This window comes from Formica exsecta, unplaced genomic scaffold, assembly GCF_003651465.1.
Source record: "Formica exsecta isolate Colony F162 unplaced genomic scaffold, ASM365146v1 scaffold359, whole genome shotgun sequence".
Lineage (NCBI taxonomy): Eukaryota > Metazoa > Arthropoda > Insecta > Hymenoptera > Formicidae > Formica > Formica exsecta.
In genome coordinates this window covers 111208-134592 of record NW_021850836.1, presented here as the reverse complement: position 1 = coordinate 134592, position 23385 = coordinate 111208, and the positions used below count along the sequence as shown (strand labels likewise).

Sequence of the window (23385 nt, the reverse complement as noted above, 5' to 3'; positions counted from 1 at the left end):
TTTCAATTTGCCTAACGACGGGGGAGTTTTCGAGAGCAGTCGGAACAGCAAATCTCGTTCGTAAGATGAATAGGCGTACGTGTGTGCATATGTGTACATGTACGTATGTGTACGTGTGTGTGTATATATGTATATATATATATATTTTTTATAATTTCTAATATATTATTTTACATATACATATATAATTATTATATAAAAAATCAAGAGATTATACAATTTTAAAAATTTATATGTGACATAATTAAAATAATACATTTTTCACATTTTTCAAATGTTACAGAGGGGATTGATGCAACGATTGATCGATTTACCAAAATCTGTTGAGGGATTAATGGCTAAAGAAAAAGCTCGATATACATATATAATTATTATATAAAAAATCAAGAGATTATACAATTTTAAAAATTTATATGTGACATAATTAAAATAAATTTTTTTTTACATTTTTCAAATGTTACAGAGGGGATTGATGCAACGATTGATCGATTTACCAAAATCTGTTGAGGGATTAATGGCTAAAGATGTGTATGAAAAAGCTCGTGCATATGCATTAGATAGAAATAGCTTTGGTATTGTACAAGACATATATTCCAAGATTTTTAATATGGTAAGAATTATAAAAAAAATTGTTGACAAATTGTGTTCTCTTGATTATAATCAAGGAAAATTTTTATAATAGTCATTAATTTTCTGCTTGAGTTATATAATACATTGGTTTTATAGATAATCTTAATAGCTTATGGTTATTATCATACTTGGCAATGGAGTATTGAAATAGCTAAGTATTGCGGCATTAATTATGAGAATGACATATTGCTAAGCGCAATATGTATGTTTATTATAAATATTATCTCTCACATAATTAATCTGCCATTAGTGATATATGATACTTTTGTTTTGGAAGAGAAACACGGTTTTAATAAACAGGTAAAACTCTTTATGTAACATTTTCCATTTCTTATTAAACAAACAATAATTTGAAATTAAGTGAGAATCTCTTAATTATTAAATGTGATAATGTTTATTTTCAGACAACTGCATTTTTTATTAAAGATGAAATTAAAAAATTTGTTGTATCTCAAATTATCGCATTGCCTCTTCTGTGTGGTATGATTTGGATTGTGAAAAATGGTGGTGATTATTTCTTCTGGTATTTATGGATATTATCAGTGGTAGTTTCACTATTTATGATGATCCTATACCCGGAAGTAATAGCCCCATTGTTTGATAAGTATTTGCCATTACCAGATGGCGAATTGAAGCAAAAAATTGAAGAATTGGCAGCTTCTTTAAAGTTTCCCTTATACAAGCTGTTTATAGTTGAGGGTTCTAAAAGATCGTCGCACAGCAATGCCTATCTGTATGGTTTTCACAAACATAAGAGAATTGTTCTTTTTGATACTCTTATTAAGGGTTATTGTAAGAAAGATGATAGTGATGCTAATAAAGATTGCGGCTGTGAAACAAACGAGATACTAGCAGTTCTTGCGCATGAATTGGGTCATTGGAAACATAATCATACCCTGAAAGGATTTCTGCTCAGCCAGGTAAATATCATAAAATATTTTTAAATCTATTTGTATCTTATTTTGGTGTTACTTAATAGCCTAATAATTGTTATGTTGCCTATCAATTTAAAATACTACTTATTAATAAATTGTTTAATAGTTTTTACATTTCTTGATATATAGAGTGTCCTAAATTTAAATGTCAAAACTTCGGAAACATATGGGGAACCGATAAACTAAAAAAAAAATATGTATATATATATATATTTTTTATAATTTCTAATATATTATTTTACATATACATATATAATTATTATATAAAAAATCAAGAGATTATACAATTTTAAAAATTTATATGTGACATAATTAAAATAAATTTTTTTTTACATTTTTCAAATGTTACAGAGGGGATTGATGCAACGATTGATCGATTTACCAAAATCTGTTGAGGGATTAATGGCTAAAGATGTGTATGAAAAAGCTCGTGCATATGCATTAGATAGAAATAGCTTTGGTATTGTACAAGACATATATTCCAAGATTTTTAATATGGTAAGAATTATAAAAAAAATTGTTGACAAATTGTGTTCTCTTGATTATAATCAAGGAAAATTTTTATAATAGTCATTAATTTTCTGCTTGAGTTATATAATACATTGGTTTTATAGATAATCTTAATAGCTTATGGTTATTATCATACTTGGCAATGGAGTATTGAAATAGCTAAGTATTGCGGCATTAATTATGAGAATGACATATTGCTAAGCGCAATATGTATGTTTATTATAAATATTATCTCTCACATAATTAATCTGCCATTAGTGATATATGATACTTTTGTTTTGGAAGAGAAACACGGTTTTAATAAACAGGTAAAACTCTTTATGTAACATTTTCCATTTCTTATTAAACAAACAATAATTTGAAATTAAGTGAGAATCTCTTAATTATTAAATGTGATAATGTTTATTTTCAGACAACTGCATTTTTTATTAAAGATGAAATTAAAAAATTTGTTGTATCTCAAATTATCGCATTGCCTCTTCTGTGTGGTATGATTTGGATTGTGAAAAATGGTGGTGATTATTTCTTCTGGTATTTATGGATATTATCAGTGGTAGTTTCACTATTTATGATGATCCTATACCCGGAAGTAATAGCCCCATTGTTTGATAAGTATTCGCCATTACCAGATGGCGAATTGAAGCAAAAAATTGAAGAATTGGCAGCTTCTTTAAAGTTTCCCTTATACAAGCTGTTTATAGTTGAGGGTTCTAAAAGATCGTCGCACAGCAATGCCTATCTGTATGGTTTTCACAAACATAAGAGAATTGTTCTTTTTGATACTCTTATTAAGGGTTATTGTAAGAAAGATGATAGTGATGCTAATAAAGATTGCGGCTGTGAAACAAACGAGATACTAGCAGTTCTTGCGCATGAATTGGGTCATTGGAAACATAATCATACCCTGAAAGGATTTCTGCTCAGCCAGGTAAATATCATAAAATATTTTTAAATCTATTTGTATCTTATTTTGGTGTTACTTAATAGCCTAATAATTGTTATGTTGCCTATCAATTTAAAATACTACTTATTAATAAATTGTTTAATAGTTTTTACATTTCTTGATATATAGAGTGTCCTAAATTTAAATGTCAAAACTTCGGAAACATATGGGGAACCGATAAACTAAAAAAAAAATATCTTTTTCTTCTTTCAGATAACGTTTGTAGCCAATTTTGTTATGTTTGCAAAACTCTTACGATATACACCAATGTATAACGCTTTCGGTTTTGTGGACTCCCAGCCTATCTTTATTGGTCTAATTATAGTAACAATGTATATTTTAATACCATTGAATACAGTAAGCACTCAAACATTTTTTTTATTGGGATTCTTATTGCACATCAAATAAATTTATAAAATAATATTTATTCAAATCTTTTTGTAATTTTCAGATCTTTAATTTTGTTAGCGTAGTGATTGGCCGAAGATTTGAATTTCAAGCAGACGAATTCGCTACGAGACTAGGTCACGGCGAGGCTTTGAAAGCAGCTTTGTTAAAATTACAAAAGGACAATTTGGGATATCCCTTGTTCGACAAATTGTATTCCAGTTGGCATCATTCGCATCCGCCTATCATCGAGCGTTTGGAAGCGATAGATAAAAAAAAATGAGACTTGAAGTCTTTCAATTCACATGATTGTCATAACTAATTTTCAGACGTAAAAGATGAAGTTCATAGTATACGGGTATTGATTGTATTTAAATTGTTTTAGTATTTTATAGATTTTTTTTAAATTCAATTTTATTTTGTTTTCTCAAAATAGCGAACGTAAACATAGCTACAAGACAATTATGCTTCCTGTTTCTCATAATGTTAATATGATCATTCAACATCCTATTTTTGCTTCTATATCCACTCGTTAAAATTTACTCTAATTAGAATAAGAGAATAGACTTTTGATTGTATTTTACTATCGTTCAATGTTTTTATATACTACGTGTATATTTTCCTATAGCTTTGCATTTGATATTTATATGTATGAACGTTTTTCTAATACCATTTATACATATATCGGATTTGTTGTAAATGATGATCGCGGTATTTTGTAAGATATTTTCTCTATATTTATAGAGATTTATCCAATTAAAATATTTCACATATACTTCATTTTTTTTCAAAGACAAAATGATCTTTGTATTTTATTTACTGTTAGACCTTGTGTATTACTATTAAGATCATTATATTATCATGTATGATTACAACAAATTATGTTTATCATATATGCATACAAATTCTAAAGGCTACAATATATTAAAGTATACTTCCGTATGTAATAAAATGTAAATTTTGAAATTAATATTCCGCTTAACATTTTTTTTTATAATACAGGAATTTGTAAAAATATATTATGCTTTTGAATAATTCACGTATTTATTCTTGTTAATAAGCATTACAGTTTTTTTTTCTTTTTAATATAACAACGTTTTTAAAACGCATATTGAAGAAGACATTATTTAAAATTTTCATATATTCCTCTAATATAATCCAATTCACAATATATATGACAATATTAAAGGAAAGATAATATATCTGGTCTCACCTCTTCTATAATAGCGCATGCATTTCTATTATACTATATTCTCTGTCCTTATATATGTGTGTATATATATATATATATATATATATATGTGTGTGTGTGTGTGTGTGTGTGTGTGTGTGTGTGTTTTTATATTATGCATATATACAAAGTGTCAGGCAATTAATATTTAAATATCTCTGTTGCTTATAAAAAATAGAAAAAAATGTTTGAGGGAAATGTTGCACAAAGGGAACAAATATAATAATAGAAGAAACTAAATATAATGACACAAATTTTTCATCGAGATTTATTTTTAAAAGATTTCAAGGTTTATATCTGTTTTAGAATGAAATTATATGTTTTGTTTTTTAATTAAAAGTCGTTATAAAGTCATAAAGTTAAAAATTCGCCATTTGGAGGTACAACTTGTATTATAATGATAGAATGTCGTTGATTGATTCTATTCATTTTATACTGTATGAAAAATTTTAACGAATATTTTAGTAGAAGAATATAAAAACTCTTCATAAGATATTTTATATTTTATATCGCAACATGTTAAAATAAATTATGAAAGAATTTGTTTATTTTTAATGATTTTACTTCAATATTTTTATATACAGATTGATGAGAAAGAACGATTTGTGTAAAAAAAAAACATTATTTTGTTTAAAAATACATCCATGACTGAAATCTAATAAAAATAAGGATAAATTTGTTCCATCATTATATTTGCCCCTTCGAATAATTTTTTTCCAAGAGACATTTTTTCTATATTTAAAAATATTAGGGATGTATAAATATATTTTCCTAGTTATTCTAAAAGATATATATAAATTTATCAGAACCTGACAGCAGGTTGACAGCAAAAACTGGAGCAAGATTTGCGCGCGCAATCTGCTGTTAGATTATATCAACAGACTCTGTTACAGTTCTGTTGACAAAAATTTTTATTGTATATAGAAATTTGGCAAAATCTTGAACATACTGGGCTCACAGGCAGAAAATACGTAACAAAATAAAGATCGAGTATACATATATAGTATATATACATATATAGTATATATATATATATCTTTCTCAACATTTTGTCAAGTTTCTGTATACAACGATACAAATTTTTGTCAACAGAACTGTAACAGAGTCTGCTGATATAATCTAACAGCAGATTGCGCGCGCAAATCTTGCTCAATTTTTGCTGTCAGGTTCTGATAAACAACATTCATCTGATTATGCGAACACAGTTGATACAAATTTGCTAACAATTTGTGAGTAAATGTGACGCCAATCTTGCGTGCTTTTTGCTTACTAAGAGAGTATATTGAAGGAGTATATACTGATATTTGTACATCAAGAAATGATTTAATATCTTTTATAAGCATTTTTTGATCAATCATATTACCCTATTTAATCTCAGAACATATATCTATTATATATAATTACCGTAACCAATTATAATAAGTGATAAAAATTAAAAATTTATGCTTATAATGCTAAAATAAAAGAAACAATGTTAGGTATAACTATATTTTGCTGTTTCATCAAATTAAAAAAAAAAAAATTGAATTTGATGCATTTTATGTTTCATCGTATTGTTCTTTGTGTGTGTGTGTGTGAGCGAGAGAGAAAGAGAGAAAAATTGTGAATTATTTTCATAATCCAAAATATCACTACAAATAACGTAGCAATCTCCGAGATGTAATAATTTGAAAATTCTTTCAGTGGTCATATATGTACAATACACCAATCACAAGTTCTCATTTAATTTATTTTATAGCCAAAATTGATATATACGAAAAAAAAATCCGAAACATGTCAATTTTGTTTTCAAGGAATTCGATCATGCTACTTTGTCGCTTTCATTGAAATAATTCTCCCTTCAAAAATATTAGCAATAAATGTATAAATATCTTAACTAAAGGAATGAAAAATAACAGTTGAATTTATTATAATATTATGTACCTCCTATATCCTCGAAAAAAATGATTTTTTTTTTCGTATAAATCAGTTCGCTACAAAATAAACGTAATGAACACTTTTCGTTGGCCCCCCACTCTGTGTATATTCTCTTATTTTAATTTTTTTGCGATTAATATCACAAAAGCAAAATTGTGTATTATCAATACTTACCTATATTATAGACCTGTAGTTTTATACTGCCTGTGCACATAAGATAATTTATGAAGTTATAAAGTATATAATTATGCATGTGTGTGATCTCGCGCACGCGTGAGAAAAAAAGAGGAGTAAAGAAACATCCTTAACAGCACGCATGTTCAAAAGACGTTCAGAGGATGTAAAATATATGTAAAACATCCTCTAGACGTCTTTCAAACATATGTGTTGTTAGGAATATATCTATAATATTATAATTACACGATATTAGGCTTTTCACGAAATTTTTGCTAAAGAAAAGTTGTGATAATTCATCAAAGATTATTACTTTGTTCTTAAGCTTTTCTGAATCACTCTGCATATATTCTGTTTAAGTATTTCTTTTATATGCGCGCAACACACACACATACACACAAAACACATACATATGTCTTATTCAGTTAAATAATATAGTGATAGTTCACTATTTTCTAGATACTTGAGCATTTATAGCAATGCTAATATAAAATTCTAAAGTATATTAAATAAATTAAAGCTTTATATGCAGTAAAATGAATTTACAATTATTCAATCTATTATTCCGTACAATTATCAATCTGTTTCTATTATACATGGCGTCTACTCCCTGGAAAAACATGGAAAACCTGGTAATTCTCAAGGATTTCTTTTATACCTGGAAAAATTAAGGAATTCTCATGGAATTTTATTGGGATTCAAGAAACTCTTTAAAAAATTTTTTCTTTGATAATTTCGCTCTTATATTGTAAGCAATCGGCAAGCTAAGTGAATTGTGTTTAAAATATATTATAAATATATATCTATCTCTTATATATTCAATGTCTTAACAAAATATTGACCTAACAGCACATGTTCAAAAAACGTCCAGAGGTCATCCAGAGGATGTAAAACATCCTGTGGATGAACATGTGTGTTGTTAGGGAAATATGTGATAAATATATATTTTTTTTGTAATTTTTAGTGATAAAAAAATGAAAATGTTATGCAAATAAAAAATGTTTATCTTAAAAAAGTTATTTAGTTTTTACAGTACATTTATAAATCTAGCACATGAAATTTAAGAGGTTCTGTGTTTTTCGTTTGTATGAATGAAAAACATTAGAAAACGCATATAAAAAAGAATTTATTTTAGAAAGTTGCACCAAAAAATCTTTATATTTACTTTATCTGAAATTTGAACTTTGAACTTTTAACAAAAATATCTGGAAAATCAAGGAATTCTCAGGGAATTTTTTTACAAGATTTGAGTAGACACCCTGTTATATCTTTGTTGAATAAAAAACATAATATATAAGAACTGTGAATTAGTTTTTTTAGAAAATTTAAATCTATTAATTCAAGCTATATTATTTTGTATTCAAATTAATGTATATGTGTATTTAGAATTAAATTCTTGTAAAATGTTAAAATAAATTATTTTTTAAAATTGAATTAAAATAATTATCAATTCATACAAATAGAAAGATTATCTGCGATTTTTCACGAACTATGATTTGAAAACGACGGAAGAAATATTGAACTTTATTTATTAATTCTGTAATTTATGATGGGATTTTTCTCCGTACGTATAAATTGGACGAAAAATGTAGCCGAATAGAATATATAACATTTTAACCGTATTATGTATAATACACTTATACATATATATGTCATGAGGTGAATTTTTGAAGAATTTGTATTCATGAACTTTTTTCGAAGTATTATCAATTCAACATTATTTTTGACATATAGGGTATCTTATGACGTAATATACAAACTGAAAAAATATGTTTATGTCATTTTAAGTAAAAAATGTCCTATAAACATTACACTTTCATTTTGTACATCATGTTAAGAAACACCCTGTATATTATTCGTTTCTCATATTCTCTTTAAAGTAAATAAGGAATTTCTTAAGAATATATGCAAATATTTTTTATACATATACTCTTTTTATATTAAAAACCCTGGATATAACAATATTAATAATCACATTGTCTCAATATACATGATAATTCCTTATCAACTTACTTTAAATAGACATGTGCATGTATATATNNAAGTCGAACATAGCCAAATGAAATATATATATATATATATATATATATATATATATATAATTCTACACTGCGTTATCCGACATAAAAGATAGAGAAAAGAAAAAAAGTAAACCGCCATAAGAATTTCTCTCTCTCTCTCTCTCTCTCGATTAAAAAACCTGAAAAGCTCTGTATATATACCTCTACATGGATAAACAGGTCCTGTGTTCACTATCACAGCAATTAATGTAGGCAGCAGATTTCGGTTGAGAAAAGAATCTTGATCGAAATTTACACGAGAGTCAACAATTGAGAATACTCTGACGACTGAAAGGTACTGAAAAAAAAAAAAAAAAACTCACTAGCACCCAACGGCTCCCCACCACTCCAGAGTACGGTAATTCTGAGTCCATAAAATTGAATTGTGATTTTCATTCCTTCTCTGTCCCTCTTTCAATCATTCTTTTGCATGACTCTATGTACATTATATCAATTCAAACGATATTTTACATGAATCTGCCTGAAGATTCTTTATGCTTTACTTTGGTAATTTTTTTCAATATCGATCCTTCCTTTTTGCTTTTCTCTTTTATTCTCTCATTCTCTTTCTCTTTTCGTTTATAACGAATCCACTTGCTGTTCCACTGATTGATCACTATGGTTCTCACTGACGTGCTCTATTTGTTCGATCGGTTGTACCGCACTTTGTTGCGCTGAATTTTCAGCTGGAATGGGTGCATCATATTCACACTGTTCCTCCCGCTGCTTTAGCGCTAAATCGTCATTAGAGAAATGGTCCGCGCGATCAATTTCGTAAAGATTGGCTCGACTCTCGTCATTTCTGTAGCTTATCTCGCGGTTGCCCTCGTCGTTCGATATACTCGCCAACTCGTTTTCTTTACCGCGCATCGCATCTTGCTCGCAAGCTGTCAGCTCTTGCTCTCTCTGCATTAGGAGAGCATGCTGATCGACGGTACAAGATAAAGTGTCGAAGTTATCCTTCGTTTCCAGTTCCTCACCGTCGTCAGCAGATGCTTTCGTCTTGTTCTCGGCATCTTCCGACGGCGGTATCTCGTCATCTATCAAGGGTGGACTAACGTTACCCCATCTAGACTTGCGGTTCCGATTGCGATTCTCGGATATATTTTTGTAATCCTGGTGCTTCGCTAGAAGCTTTTGCTTGTCCCGTGGTGGTAAATGATTTTCTCGCTGTCCATGTGCGTCAGGGTCCTGTCCGGACCATGACGCGGGCGGTGGTCCACTGCCCCCTTCCTGATTTCTCCACGGTCCGTCCGGGCCGTGCATAGCTGGCGGGCCCATCGGGCCGAACGGCGGTCGGATATGCGGCCCGGGACGACCGCGCATCTCGTCGAATGGTGGCCGGAAAAAGGAATCTGCTTCCCTGGGATCAAATGGCGGGCCTCGGGGCGCAAACGGCGGCCTCATCCCAGGTCTCATACCCCTCGGGCCCATTCCCCGCGGATGGAACATCAGAGGACCTGCAAAAGACCGCGGCAAGATGACACATGCACGAGGAATAAACGCACGCAATTATATATTTATAATTATCGTAATTAATATTTTCATTCGCTTTATACATCTTATCATTTTATGTATCAATTTACACGTACACTTTATGTTTCGTGTGTTTTTTTTTAATATTATAGACGAAATGAAAGGATTGAGTAAACGAAAATTCTAATATCCAAAAATTCATGAAAGAGTATATAAGAGTATATGCACATGCATAAAAAATTTATAAAATATAAGGAAATTTATAAAATAAAATTTATAAAAGTTTTTTTATATCTTACAAATATTATATATATTTTGTATAATATGAAATTTCTGTACTCAAATAATTTGTTATTATTATTCTTCATCCTCTTTTTCCCTCCCTTTCCTCTATCTCTAGCTAAACTGTTTAAAAACATTAATTATTATAATACATGTATCATGTTTTTTATATCATCATGTTTTCAATATATATACATGTATATGTTATATAAACTTTAACTGACTACTATTACAAAATATAATTTGAATGCTTTAATTAATAAATATATATTCATCTATAAATCGGAAGTTTTTAATGCTCTATTTTCCAGATGATATATAAAATATTAATATAATAATAAAAATTGCACATTTTGAAAGTGGAAACACACTAAAAGTTCCAATATATACAAATATGAAAAAAGTGTTTATAACGGGCAATAGGGAGTCGGCGCAGTAAGCAGGGCGCAAAAGATTAAATCGTCAAAAATCCGTTTATTATAAAATTGGACGTTTCGGTCTCGGTTTAAACCATCTTGTTAATAAATTAGATCTAATGCGTATCGCAACCTTCGCGCGACTCACAGCACTCCACAGCATATTCGACGCGAAGAACCTCACTAACGGTTCCAGCCATTATGAAGGTGATGTACCGGGCGGGAGGGTGCAGATACCGACAAAGTATCCAGTCCGAAACGCATTATGCATCGGACAACCGCGAGCCATGAGAGGCCGAGACTGCAACCGTAATATCAGAATCGTACAGTCTTCGCTGTTCGTCAGTCACTGTCACTGTCAGAGTCGCGCAAAGATTGCAATGCGCATTAGATCTAATTTATTTATTAACAAGCTGAAGATGATCTAAACCGAGACCAAAAAGTTCAATTTGATAATAAACGGAATTTTTGACGATTTAATCTTTTGCGCCCTGTTTATTGCGCCGGCTCCCTATCGCCTATTATAAATTTTTTTTTTTAAGGTTAAAATAAGCATGTCTCAATATTCTGAAAAAAATAATATCGCTAAAAATAATTACTGTGTATATTCGTCCTGTACGAAATATGCCAATAATATAGAACTCCATATATACAAACAACGCATTCCTTGCTAACAGAAAAACAATATAAAACAATCACAAAAAAAGGGATAGAAGTCTTACCGGGTCCCCTAGATCCGCGCGGTCCAAATCCATCGGGTCCAACCGGTCCTCTTGGCCCCTTTGGACCCATCAATGGTGGCATACCGAACACAGGTTCCATCGGGCCACCAAAGAACTCCCTTCTGCGAAGTTCGAAATCCGGCCGCTCGTTATGAACCCTGGGATCGAAGCCATCCTGCATCCGCGGATCGAATCCATCGCGTCTCATCTCGTATTCGAAACGCTCGCGCTCGTATTCATCCACAGGTGGTCTACGGGTGCGCACTTCCGGTCGTTCAAACTCTTCACGAGCCGGACCCAGCCTGGCTGGCGGAAAGTCATCAGATCGAGGCCCGTTGTGACCCAATCTGCTTTCGTAGTCCTCCGGAAACATGCCAGGCTGCATCCTGGGATCCAGAAAGTCGTCCATCTGCGAGCTTCTTGGACCACCACGCGGCGGAAAATTCTGTCGATCAGATCGATCGGTTAGGCCGCGCTGCGGAAACTCCCGCGCATCCTGCGGTCCACCTCGGAAATCTGGTCCTCGCGGAAAATCTGTCCGATCTGGTGGCAAAACTCCGCTGAACTTCGGCAAATCCATCAGTGAGATCGGCATGTCGCTCGGTGGTCGCCGTACACTACCACCACCACCACTTCCTCCTCCTCCTCCTCCTGCTCCCCCTCCTCCTCCTCCTCCTCCTCCTCCGGGGCTCTCCTCGAAACCTCTGTCGTTTCGCTCGTTACTGCGCTCGACTGTTCGGTTGCCGCGTACATTCCTATCTATTCGGTCGTCCAATGGCAATGTACCATCCGCCAATTGTCGCAGTCGATCAGCCAGACTAGGCTTGCCTTCTTTCTTCGCCATGCCTTCGCTTTCTTGGACGTTTTGATTTTGTGTGCTCAGTCCCTCCGAATGCCTAGCGCCACTCTCCCTGGCCTCTCGGTTCTCTCTGTCACGTCTGTCATCCCTCTCCCTGTCGCGACCATCGCGATTGTCTCTCCGCCTATCTCGACCGCGATCCCGTCCTCGTCCTCTGTCCCTACTACGATCCATCCTACACTCGTTCACGTCCATACGATCTGCGCGATCCCGATCGCCTCGATTTCTCTCCCTATTCTCTCGATCGCGTTCTCGTTCTTTGTACTCACGAGCTTGATCGCTATCCAGACGACTGTCGTTTACATTGCTACCCATATTCATCGCTGCGATTAGCTGATCGCTAAGGTTCGGCTGCTTATCTTTGAGTATGTTACTACTCAGGCTCTGCGGCATCGCGTCCTCCATCTCCACGTCCATGTCGTCAGAATGATGCTGTTGTTGAGGTAGTTGCATCTGCATCGGCGGCGCCGGACCCACTCCGTACGGCTGCCGTAGCATTGGAAGATTTGGCATACTTGTCTCCGTCGTGGGTGGCGGTACTCCGATCGGTGGAACGTTGTGTGGCATACCTGCAATATTTTCGGATCTCCTTGTATCCTGTTTGGCTGTAATTAGCTGGCGCGCTTCGATGGGTATTAAGTTATTCTCATTGTGAATTCAATTGCAAGTTAAACCTGAGAATATGTGATTGCACTAACATCGGTTAGGGCTAGTAATCAATTCTAATGATCTCTAATCTTTTCTCTCTTTGTTTATATTATACAAAGTGTTCCTAAAATCCGTTCCCGCCCCCTATATTTCGGAAACTTCAAAGTTACGATCATTTCAAGAGACTACTCTTTTAAAAAGATTGGGGGTTGTCCCTCAAGGCTACATTAAAACAGAAAACCGATTTAGGTAACACCAGATTAAATGATTTTCCGAACATACAAAGAATTAAATATATTTATTTTTTTTTTAATTAATAATATATAATAATGTAATTTTTCATACTTTAGTAAATAATTATTTAATTAGTAATTTTTCTGTAACAGAGCAGAGAATACTATAGTTAATTTTTCATAATATGTCTCTCAAAATACAACTAATAATTTGTAAGAAAAATGCTTATTCGAGATACTAAATCATTAATTTTTATACGAATACTAAATAAAACTCCTTAAATCCAGGATTGATTAAATTGGGAGAAAAAAAATTCTCCGTTTTCTGAACGGTATGGAATATAACGTTCAGCAATTGCATTAACAGATGCCACCAAACCATGGGGTTTGTTCTATTATTCTTGTTCTTTCGTGCCAAATGAGAAGGATGGGGATGGATTACTCTGTTAATGATGTTTTTGAAAATTCACAAGTTAAAAAAAGAATTTCGGGGTAAGTCTTAATGATCATTTTATCATAAGGTAAGGTAAGGTAAGGTTTTATCATGGGTAAGTCATAAAGCATCATTTTTAATTTAACAAAGTTTTTTAGGTGCCCTTTTCGACCTAAAAAACAAAAACCTCAAGGTCAAATATCTTTTTGAATTTTTTTTTCGGAAAGGATTTCAAAAGGCAAATACTTTTCACACACTTTCCAAATGGAAGTAACAATTTTGTGAAAATAGACCTTTTCCAAACTTTGGCCTCCAATAACTTTCGAATGGGTCAATGTATCAACCTTTGATTTATGCCAAAATTTTATTTTTTTATGTCCTTTCAAATGATGTATTACAATATCGGAGAAGATCCTATTTAAAATTTTTGATTTGAAGTTTCCCTGAGATATCCCCATGATAGGGCAGCTCTCCAACATCTTTAAAATAATAACCCCTTGAAATGACCGAACATATGTTTCACAGTTTTTTGTAACTTTGAAGTTTCCGAGAAATATAGAAGATGAAATTTTAGAGACACCCTATATTAATATTATGTAGAATGTTTTTAGAACTCTGCCAAGATAAGAAAATATTATCCTATTATTGTGTTTTATAATTTAAAATTGTTTCATGAAAAAATACAAAATATGAGCCAAAATTACAAATTTGTAGTAACATTTATATATGTAACATTTGTAGTAACATTTATATTTATAATATTTATATAATTTCCACTCTCTAAGAGAGGTTGAAATTTTGTCATTTTCTCACTTCTTATATATATTTGTTTATGTATTATACGTAGTACTATAATTTCAAATTTAACAAAAAAATAATAAATAAAATATCTTATAACATTGTATACAATCTTACGATAAATGTAAAATACTCTGTATATAATTGTAGAAAATAATATAGCTATTATAGAGAAATGTTTGGCGACTATTTATATTGTGTCAACGATATCACTTATTGTTTACATACCAGTGGAGTTTGGCTTATCCGAAGGTGCTGCAGCAGGTGCGGGCATCGGGATTTGCGTCAATAAACTTACACCAACACCTGCCCCGAATGGCGGGTTAACCGATGATGTCAACATAGTCTGCATCATACCCGGTGGTCCCAACAAACTCTGCATGTTAGGCGGCGGAACTCCGATCGGGACATTGGGCATTAATCCGTGTGTCATTTGTAGGCCCATGTGACTAATCATTCCTGTAAGATTATTCATGACATCTAAGAATTGTGTTATATCAAAAAGTCGTAGCGGTTTTTACCTGTTATTTTACTATACATTTGTATATTCGGATATATTGAAATATTATTCAAGTATTAAATTATATATATCATTATATGTAACACTTTGCAAATCTGTTTCCATCATAAGTAAAAGCATACTCGTCAAAAGTTGTCAATGATAAAGAAAGATCATGCATATTCGTGTAATATTAACAAACAAAATATAAATAAAAATAAAAATAAAAAAGTAAATCTAAATAAAAAAGTAATTTAAATTTGCAATATTTTTATATTCTTCATAGAGACGTTAATCCATTTGTATTGACATTTTTTAAAAAGCTACAATTATTTTTTAATTTTATAAGTTTTATAAAGCTCTTAAAAATGTTTTACAATATAATGCATGTGTATAACTTAAAAGAAATGAGTAAAAGACTTATATTCAAGGAATGTTGCAATAATAAATATCAATGTGGTAAACTCACGTGGCACTCCGGGCATCGTAAAGGCCGGCGGCATCATCTGCAATTGCGTATTCGGAGGTGGTAATAGCGCAGCCGATGTTGGCGGTCTGATTGGTGGCGGTTGGCTGGTGTCGACTAATTGCTGTTGCTGTTGCTGCTGCGAATTAGCCGACGATTGTATAACGTTCACAATACCGTCGGTTAACGTGGGAATGGGAGCACCAGCGGCAGCGACAAGTGCTTGCTGTTGCAGCTGCAGCTGTTGTTGTAAAATATCAGCGCTGGTGCCAGCGTGCTTTAGTTTTCCTGTGACACAAAAGAGAAACAATTTTAAAATCCATAATAGATTATAATATATATATAGAGTGCAATACATGATGTAATAAATATATAGTACAAAATGTATATCACACATTTTCTTCCAAATGTTAGCAATCATTTGAAAAGAATACACTGGTATCAAAAACATTTTTATTAAAATAAAATTTGTTTAAAATTTGCTTATGACCAATCTAAATTACAGGGCTTTAGTTTGGCTTCAATCATTTGATTTTAATCTCGCAAGTCGGTTCAAGTTACACATCACTTTAATCTACACATGTAACTAAATTAAAACTTGCATTTTAGAGAACTCTTTGTACTATTTATACTTGATTAACAAAAAAATAATAATAAATTATAAAGATAAAGCAAATCTGAATTACTAACACGAGTATTTCTTTTTTATTCTTCAGACCATTCTTTCAACTGAGTTGCTTATCTTACACACAATATATATCACAATATATATTTGTTTCTCTCTCTTTCTTTATATATATAGAGTGGGTGCGAAATCGTTGTACAAGGACAGGGTGATTCCTCGTGCCAAAATAAATCAAAATCGTAAAATAATTTTTTTTTTTTTTCGTATGAGGCTTCGGTTTTCGAAATAAATGATTTTGAAAATCTATCAAGTACACGTGTGCTTGACTATCCCTCAACTAACGGATCTTGCTATAGATTGCTATTTCTGTTTGTATTTATGTTTGTGGACATCGGTAATAAATCTTTTAATTTCTTACTTTAATTTTACTAAAGAAACTGTTGGCTTCTGTAGCCTCATATGAAAAAAAATTATTCTACAATTTCGACTTATTTTGGCACGAGGAATCATCTTGTTCTCGCTTATACTATGATTTCGCACCCACTCTGTATATATATACATACAGTGTTTCATATAAAGTGTTACAATATGTTTCCCCTGAAACTTGAAACGTTGTACAAAAATGTTTAAGACAAAATTTGTAGGGTTTTAAGGGAGATAAGGGTTGATAATCTTGAATTTTAAGTAAGGTCATTTTTTTTAAAATCATGTAAAGATAAACCTAGTTTAAAAAAAAATGGAACTACCTACTTTCTTGTAATATTAAGCATTAAGAATTACAAAGGTAGGATGGTCCAAAATTGAATAGTTTATGAGATATTTCATAATTTATATAAAATTATGCCAAATTAAGGTGTAAAATATCTAGTAAACTATTCAATTTTTGGTTATTCTACTCTTATAACTTTTAACACCAAATATTGCATCAATTTGTATAAAAAAATTATAATAATTCCATTAAAATAAATTAGGTTTTTATCTTCACATGACTTTGAAAAATGACTTTCAATTCAAGATTATCATCTTTTTCTCTCTCAAAATCTTATAATTTTTTTTCTCTGAAACATTTTTTTGTACAACTCAAATTTCGGAGGGAACACTTCGTATACTATATGAAACACTCCGTGCGCGACTCACATATACACGATTGAAATTGAAAAAACGCACCTTTTAAATAGGGAGGTAATGTATCTTCATCTATCATCCCGCCTTCTTCCAACAGCTCCAAGTCTTGATCAGTAATGTTAATTAATTTATTCCAAGGTATGTAACTGACGCCCAGTTCTACTTCCCAATAATCTTTCCATTCCTTGCCTTTTACGCCTTTACCAGGCGCCCACGCTAACTGTAATTGAAACAGATATGCTGTGTGCGATAAAATATTTCAATGTTACTCAAGTTGTGTGTTGCAAACAATTATTTACCGTAATAGCTTTGCCTTGCATTTTGTGATTTTTTAACTTTGTAAGCGCCCGATATGCATCCTGCCTTCGATTCATACATATAAATGCACAACCTCTCGGTGAGATTAAGTCAATACTAACAATATCGCCAAGTTCCCCGAATGTATCAGACAATTCTTCTTGATGTACCAGTTTTGATAAATGTCCTACCCAAAGTGTTGTACTGCAAACTATGTTTTAAAAGTGCATTTATTATTCTTTTCTAATTTAGACGAGATGAATAAAAGAGGTATAAGAATCTTTTTCATTTTAGGATACATACCACTTAATTTATCTCTGACTATCGGTGGTAAGCCGCGTTTGCGTCGCTCTCTTTCTTTCTCCCGTTCTTCTTCTGTTAACTTTTCTCGGCTATCATCACGTTTCCTATCGCGCCCTCTGTCTCTTGAACGAGATCTATAAGAAAAAAAAATATATATACATATTATATAATATCAAATTAACAATATGAAAATATATATTTAGATCAATTTTTTTTCTCATATTATCAATTTAATATTTCTTAAACTCTAATTATAAACACAATTAATAAATTAATTTGATATAATTTTAATCAATTACCTTCTTCGCCGCGATCTACTTCTAGAACGAGATTTTCTATCTCTGTCTCGATCTCTGTCTCTGTCTCTATGTCGTGGGGACCGAGACCGACTGTGATGCCGATACCGTTCTGGCGATCTACTTTGTGAGCTCGTATTCTCGCAATTTACAATTTCTACACTGCTACTATCACGTCTAGCGTTATTTCTGCAAGAGATACTCATTTAGATTATCAAGAGAATAATCAAGTGATTTATCAAGAGAATTAAAACTATTTTAATTATAATGATTTACCCAGAATAATCTTGCGTTTCTTGACGTTCGTCAAGTAAAGGACTCTTTTGATTCTGATGTGCAGATTGATTGATTTGTCTAATATTTGGTAAAGATTGCGACGTAAATGGCAGAGCTGGCGGATAGCCAGGTGGTGGTTGACTCATATCTTGTAACACATTGCTATTCACATTTGATGCATAACTTTGGGTATTTGGTTTTAAAATATCAGAAGGCTTTAATTCACATTCAGATGCAAATGGAAGATTCTAAAATGGAAGAAAGGATTTGAGATAAAACACTATTTTCTTGTATACCTTACAAGAAATATTTAAAAAAAATAAAATTACAGGAACAGTTTGTGCTAAATGTTTATCAAATTCTTCTTCCTGTTGTTTCATTTGTTGAAGCTTGCGCATTTTTTCTTCCATTTCGTGTTGTGAAGAAGAAGCGTTGCTTTGCATAGTTTGTTGTAAAGTTTGCAATTGTCTTAAAACCTTCAAATAACACATAATATGAAAGCAAGATATTAAAGTTTCATATTGCTTTTAATTTTTGATATTTGTTAAGTACCTCTGGATTTGCAAGCAACAGTCCCAGGCTTTCTAGGCTACTATTTGTTGAAACCGCATTGTGTTGAGTATTGACCAACGCGGTTGCGTTTGGAGAATTAGCAATAACGACATCATCGTCTTCTTCTTCACCGTAATCAAAGTCTAGCAATTTCTTATCAAACTTGACTGAACTTTTAGGTTCATTTGCAACATCCTGCTTTTTCAAAAGTAATTGCTGTAAACATTGTAACTGATCGAAAATAGAAGAGTCCATTTGACCGGAGTTAGATTGACTCTGTATAAAGAAACAATCAAATTCAATAAATGTTGATCAAACCCATAATGTCAACATAACATTGATATTACCAAAAGTTTATTGGCATTAACTATATTCGCCGCTTCTACTTTTGTTTGCGCAAGCCATACAGGATCGATCGTTTTTCCAGTTGAAAATAGTTTTGAATCCTTTACAACATTTTTAATAGCAGATGGCGGAGTCTTAGTGACTGCGCTTACATTACTTATATTATTTCCAGATGATGTATTTAATGTACCTAGCAATATTAAAATATTAATTAGATTTATTAATATTAATTAAGATTTAAGATTTAATTTAAAAAAAAATACAGACATCTTCCAAGACATACACTGTTGCATCTACATTACAAGGAATACTTTTTATTCAACTGTATTTTTTCTGTTTATATTTACCATTACTATTTACTGGCTGCTCCTTATGTATTGGATGATTTGGATCTGCCAGATCAAAGAGTGGTTGAATAACTTCTGGTGGGAAAACCGCATTCTTTTGCCAAAGATTCAGTACACGTATAACTTTGCTTTTATCCTCTTGTGGGCACTTTAAAAGATTGAGAAAGGTGGTCTGCATATTTTTCGCAAACCGTGGAGCAAATACATCTTTCTCCATTCCAAACTGATGTCGAGATTGTCTGACAATTGAATCTATTACATATAGTCCCGGTACTTTATATTCTGCCTTGCACTAAACACATACAGAATAAAGTTAGAACATATATGAATATATTACTGTTAAAAAAATAATAATAATTTAAATAAATGTTTACCTTTTGAATAAATTTTTCCACACTTTGTACAACATGCTTATAGAATTTTATTGCTTTGATGGCTCCCCGTGTAAGTGAATTCATTTTGGCTTTTGAAATTGGTGGTTTAACATCGTAAAGAGCGGACAGCTGTAATCAAATTATAATTAATCATATTTATCAGTACTATAAAGCACTATTTGTATATCAATTTTCATCAACTTTTCTCTTCTAGCATAACTGTGATGTAAAGCGCAGCGCTTATTCTAATAGAAAATAAATATTCTATCTGCTATTGAAGCTAGTAGTGCATTCAAGGATAAAGAGAGAATCTCCAATATAGCATAACATAGTATGTGGTATATCTAATATAGTATAAGAATATAACTCAAAACATAGCTTGTATCTTATTATCCTATAGCGCTAAAGTACAGAAGACAAGGATCGGGCAAAGCGAGTCGGACTGAAAACAAAGCTTGAGAAAAGGGAAAACTGCCCCTACGACGGTGACCTCCGAGACGTGCGCGTACGAGCGGAGAGGCCCCCTCCGAAGAGTGTCGCTTACCTCCGCGTTGAACGACTTCACCGCATCCATCTTGAGGCAAAAGAGGAGTCGTCCCTGTCGTCGTCGTTAAATCTCACGCAACGTAATGCGATGTCCGCTTTAAGACTCGCATGTCTCCTTCACCGCGCACTATGTAGCCGAGCCATACCGTCCAAGATGGCGAATCGTGTTCCCGATATGCATCGCGAGACGGCCGAAGCGTGACGTCACACCTGTCGTCCGCCCGGTCGGTAACGTTGGAAAGATATCGATCGGCATCTATGATGATTGAGAGATCAGAGTGATCGCTGTAGATTTTTCAAAATGACGTTTACATAAATTGTTTACGTATTGTCCACATGATGTTTACATGGTCTTTTTCATATAAAAGTAAAAAACAATAATTGCATTATAAAATAGAGTAATATAAAATATATATAATATTACCCATACTAGTTACGATAGTAAGGCCGGTATTCATAGTTGTTCGTTCTTATATTTATTGAGATCGTTTTAAGTAATAATATCTTAAATGTTATATGGCCACTTTATTGGCTGAATGGAATGTTAAGATGACCCAAGATCATACTTAAGATGATTTTAAATATAAGAACGGATTAATAAATACCAGCCTTCAGTCAAATGCCTTTCGGCATTTTGATGAGTGGTTTGCGAATCATATAACATACCGTCATATCCTTAGTTATAAAAAGCACCAAATTTTAATATAAATATTGTAAAATTAAAAATATTAAAAATAAAAGATAATTATGCATATTAGGGCCGACCTCGGTCGGCGACCTAGATGAGCCATAAGTTATGTTACGAATCAATTTTTTGATAAGACTGTACAGCAGTTATCTCTCTCGGCATGCGATAGTGCTGCTGGCGGGGTGTATATCAATTGGACACAATGCTTATTGGCCACTTGAAAATAAGGTTCTTTGATTGGTCAATCATGCTGGTTACCCTAAGCACTGGTCGGTATGAGTAGTTGTGTCCAATCGCACTGTGTCCAAATGAACTTCTCCTCTGCTGGCGTTTATTCCAGTATTACTATAATTCAGTGATGTATACTGGAATTTTATATTCTGATTTTTGGCTACTGTTGTAACTAAAGGGAACTCCCGTTTGACCATGTCCCGATTGACCACAGCCACTCATATCGACCGGTGCCTAGGGTAACCAGCAACGATTGACCAATCAAAGAGTCTTATTTTAAATTGGCCAATTCGTGACGTGTCCAATCAGACTCCATCTATAACTGGTTAAACTGTGGCATAGAAAGATTGTAAACATACTGCAGAATAATTTTATTGAAACATTGCAATATTGCAAATCAGTTGCGAAACGTTACTGTACCATTACTGTAAGATTGTTGCAACATGATGTTCGCTTTTTATAATATTGCAACGAAACGTTGTAGCAATATAATTACATCGTAATGTAATATATTTGAAAAAACCTGGGAAAAAATTTTTATATACAATCAAATATAATTATGTATAAATTAGCCATACATGATCATATATCGAATTTGTCTTTGTATAAATGTACATATAGACAACCATGTATAACTATATATATGTATGTATATGTTGATCGTCTTAAGTTAATCAACGATATTAAACTAATATATACCATATTGGAGCCGTGTTCCGAAATTCACTGCCAGTACTAAAAATATCTATAGCTTATGTTACGTATTTAGAGATTTCTAGTATTAGCAGTGAATTTCGAAACACGTCCTGAAACGCGTACGGTCATGCCGTAAAATATATATATAAAGATACATTTTTCACTTTCATCTATCTTTTAACTCACTGCCGAAATAGAGTTTGTTCAAGTTGATTTAAGAGTAAATTCTTAATATATAAAAATACAAATTAAATTAAATTAAAAGTATAAGTCGATATTAGAAAGGGTCTATTTATGTCAATTTAAATCATTAAATAAAAAAACATTATATTGTGAAGTAACACATTTTGTCTTTCATTCTTGATCAATTTTGTTATTAAAACTTCACTAATAAGGATACCTTAAAAATTAATAATTTCAAGCATAAATTCTCATTATAAATTCATGTGTTTACGTATTTAAAATATATTATTTCTTTTTAGCTATATTTGTATTATATTCTACGCATTGCTTGTGTGTGTGTGTTATCATGTTTCATGGAAGACGAAAAGAGAGCATCTGTTTGAAATTGAGTGCAATAGTAATCGTTACGCCAAAAATTCGTACCACATTTGGGTCTCATTGAAATTATTGTTAAAATCAAAATTGAATTAAAATTGATTTGCAATGTACATTAAATAAAACTAAAAGCAAAAGAGAGTGGGCTAGAGTAAGAGCGCTGTAATCAATGTACAAACAAAAGTACCAAAATATATTTAAACCAGTATTACATAATCAAACGAATAAATTAAAGCTTCTTCCATGGATATACACGTAGATCAATTTCGTTCGAATAAATAATAGCATCAATAGATGCTAAAAATGTGTGCGTGTGGATGTAGTGATGGTGTGGGAAAGCGGTCACCAAAAGAGGGCACAACTGATGCTTCGCTCGCAATATCTGAATTTCAAAGAGAAACATATTTCGAGGATATTGAAAATCCTTGGGAAGGAGCAAAGTTGCAGGAACAGTCGTAAAGAGTGCGGCGATTCGAAAAGGCGAGCGCTATATAAAGAACGTGGCGA

At 32.3% G+C, this 23385-nt stretch overlaps 2 protein-coding genes across 3 annotated transcripts in view; one reads left to right on the top strand and one right to left on the bottom strand.

The window, feature by feature from the left end:
- LOC115238746 (CAAX prenyl protease 1 homolog) overlaps window positions 1-4462 on the top strand; it is a 19964-nt gene extending 15502 nt beyond the window's left edge. The window contains exons 2-6 of one of the 2 annotated variants that reach the window (XM_029812792.1): window positions 464-610; window positions 727-930; window positions 1035-1550; window positions 3232-3375; window positions 3470-4462. In XM_029812792.1, coding sequence (XP_029668652.1) covers window positions 464-610; window positions 727-930; window positions 1035-1550; window positions 3232-3375; window positions 3470-3688 — 1230 coding nt within the window. In that variant the 3' untranslated portion in view covers window positions 3689-4462. Of the gene's footprint in view, window positions 1-463; window positions 611-726; window positions 931-1034; window positions 1551-1913; window positions 2064-2179; window positions 2384-2487; window positions 3004-3231; window positions 3376-3469 lie in introns of those variants that run through there. The other variant, XM_029812793.1, reaches the window with a different exon arrangement.
- Window positions 4463-9086: 4624 nt separating this feature from the next.
- LOC115238752 (splicing factor, arginine/serine-rich 15) lies at window positions 9087-20881 on the bottom strand. Its single transcript, XM_029812799.1, has 15 exons — window positions 20704-20881; window positions 20160-20288; window positions 19786-20077; window positions 19441-19628; window positions 19094-19369; window positions 18871-19017; window positions 18542-18789; window positions 18269-18454; window positions 17970-18103; window positions 17669-17877; window positions 17412-17589; window positions 15623-15907; window positions 14883-15113; window positions 11684-13111; window positions 9087-10247 (listed from the first exon to the last, which is right to left on the bottom strand). Exons 1-15 carry the CDS (start codon window positions 20731-20733, stop codon window positions 9367-9369), a joined length of 4842 nt encoding a protein of 1613 aa, XP_029668659.1. The 5' UTR covers window positions 20734-20881; the 3' UTR covers window positions 9087-9366.
- Between the last annotated feature and the right edge of the window lie 2504 nt (window positions 20882-23385).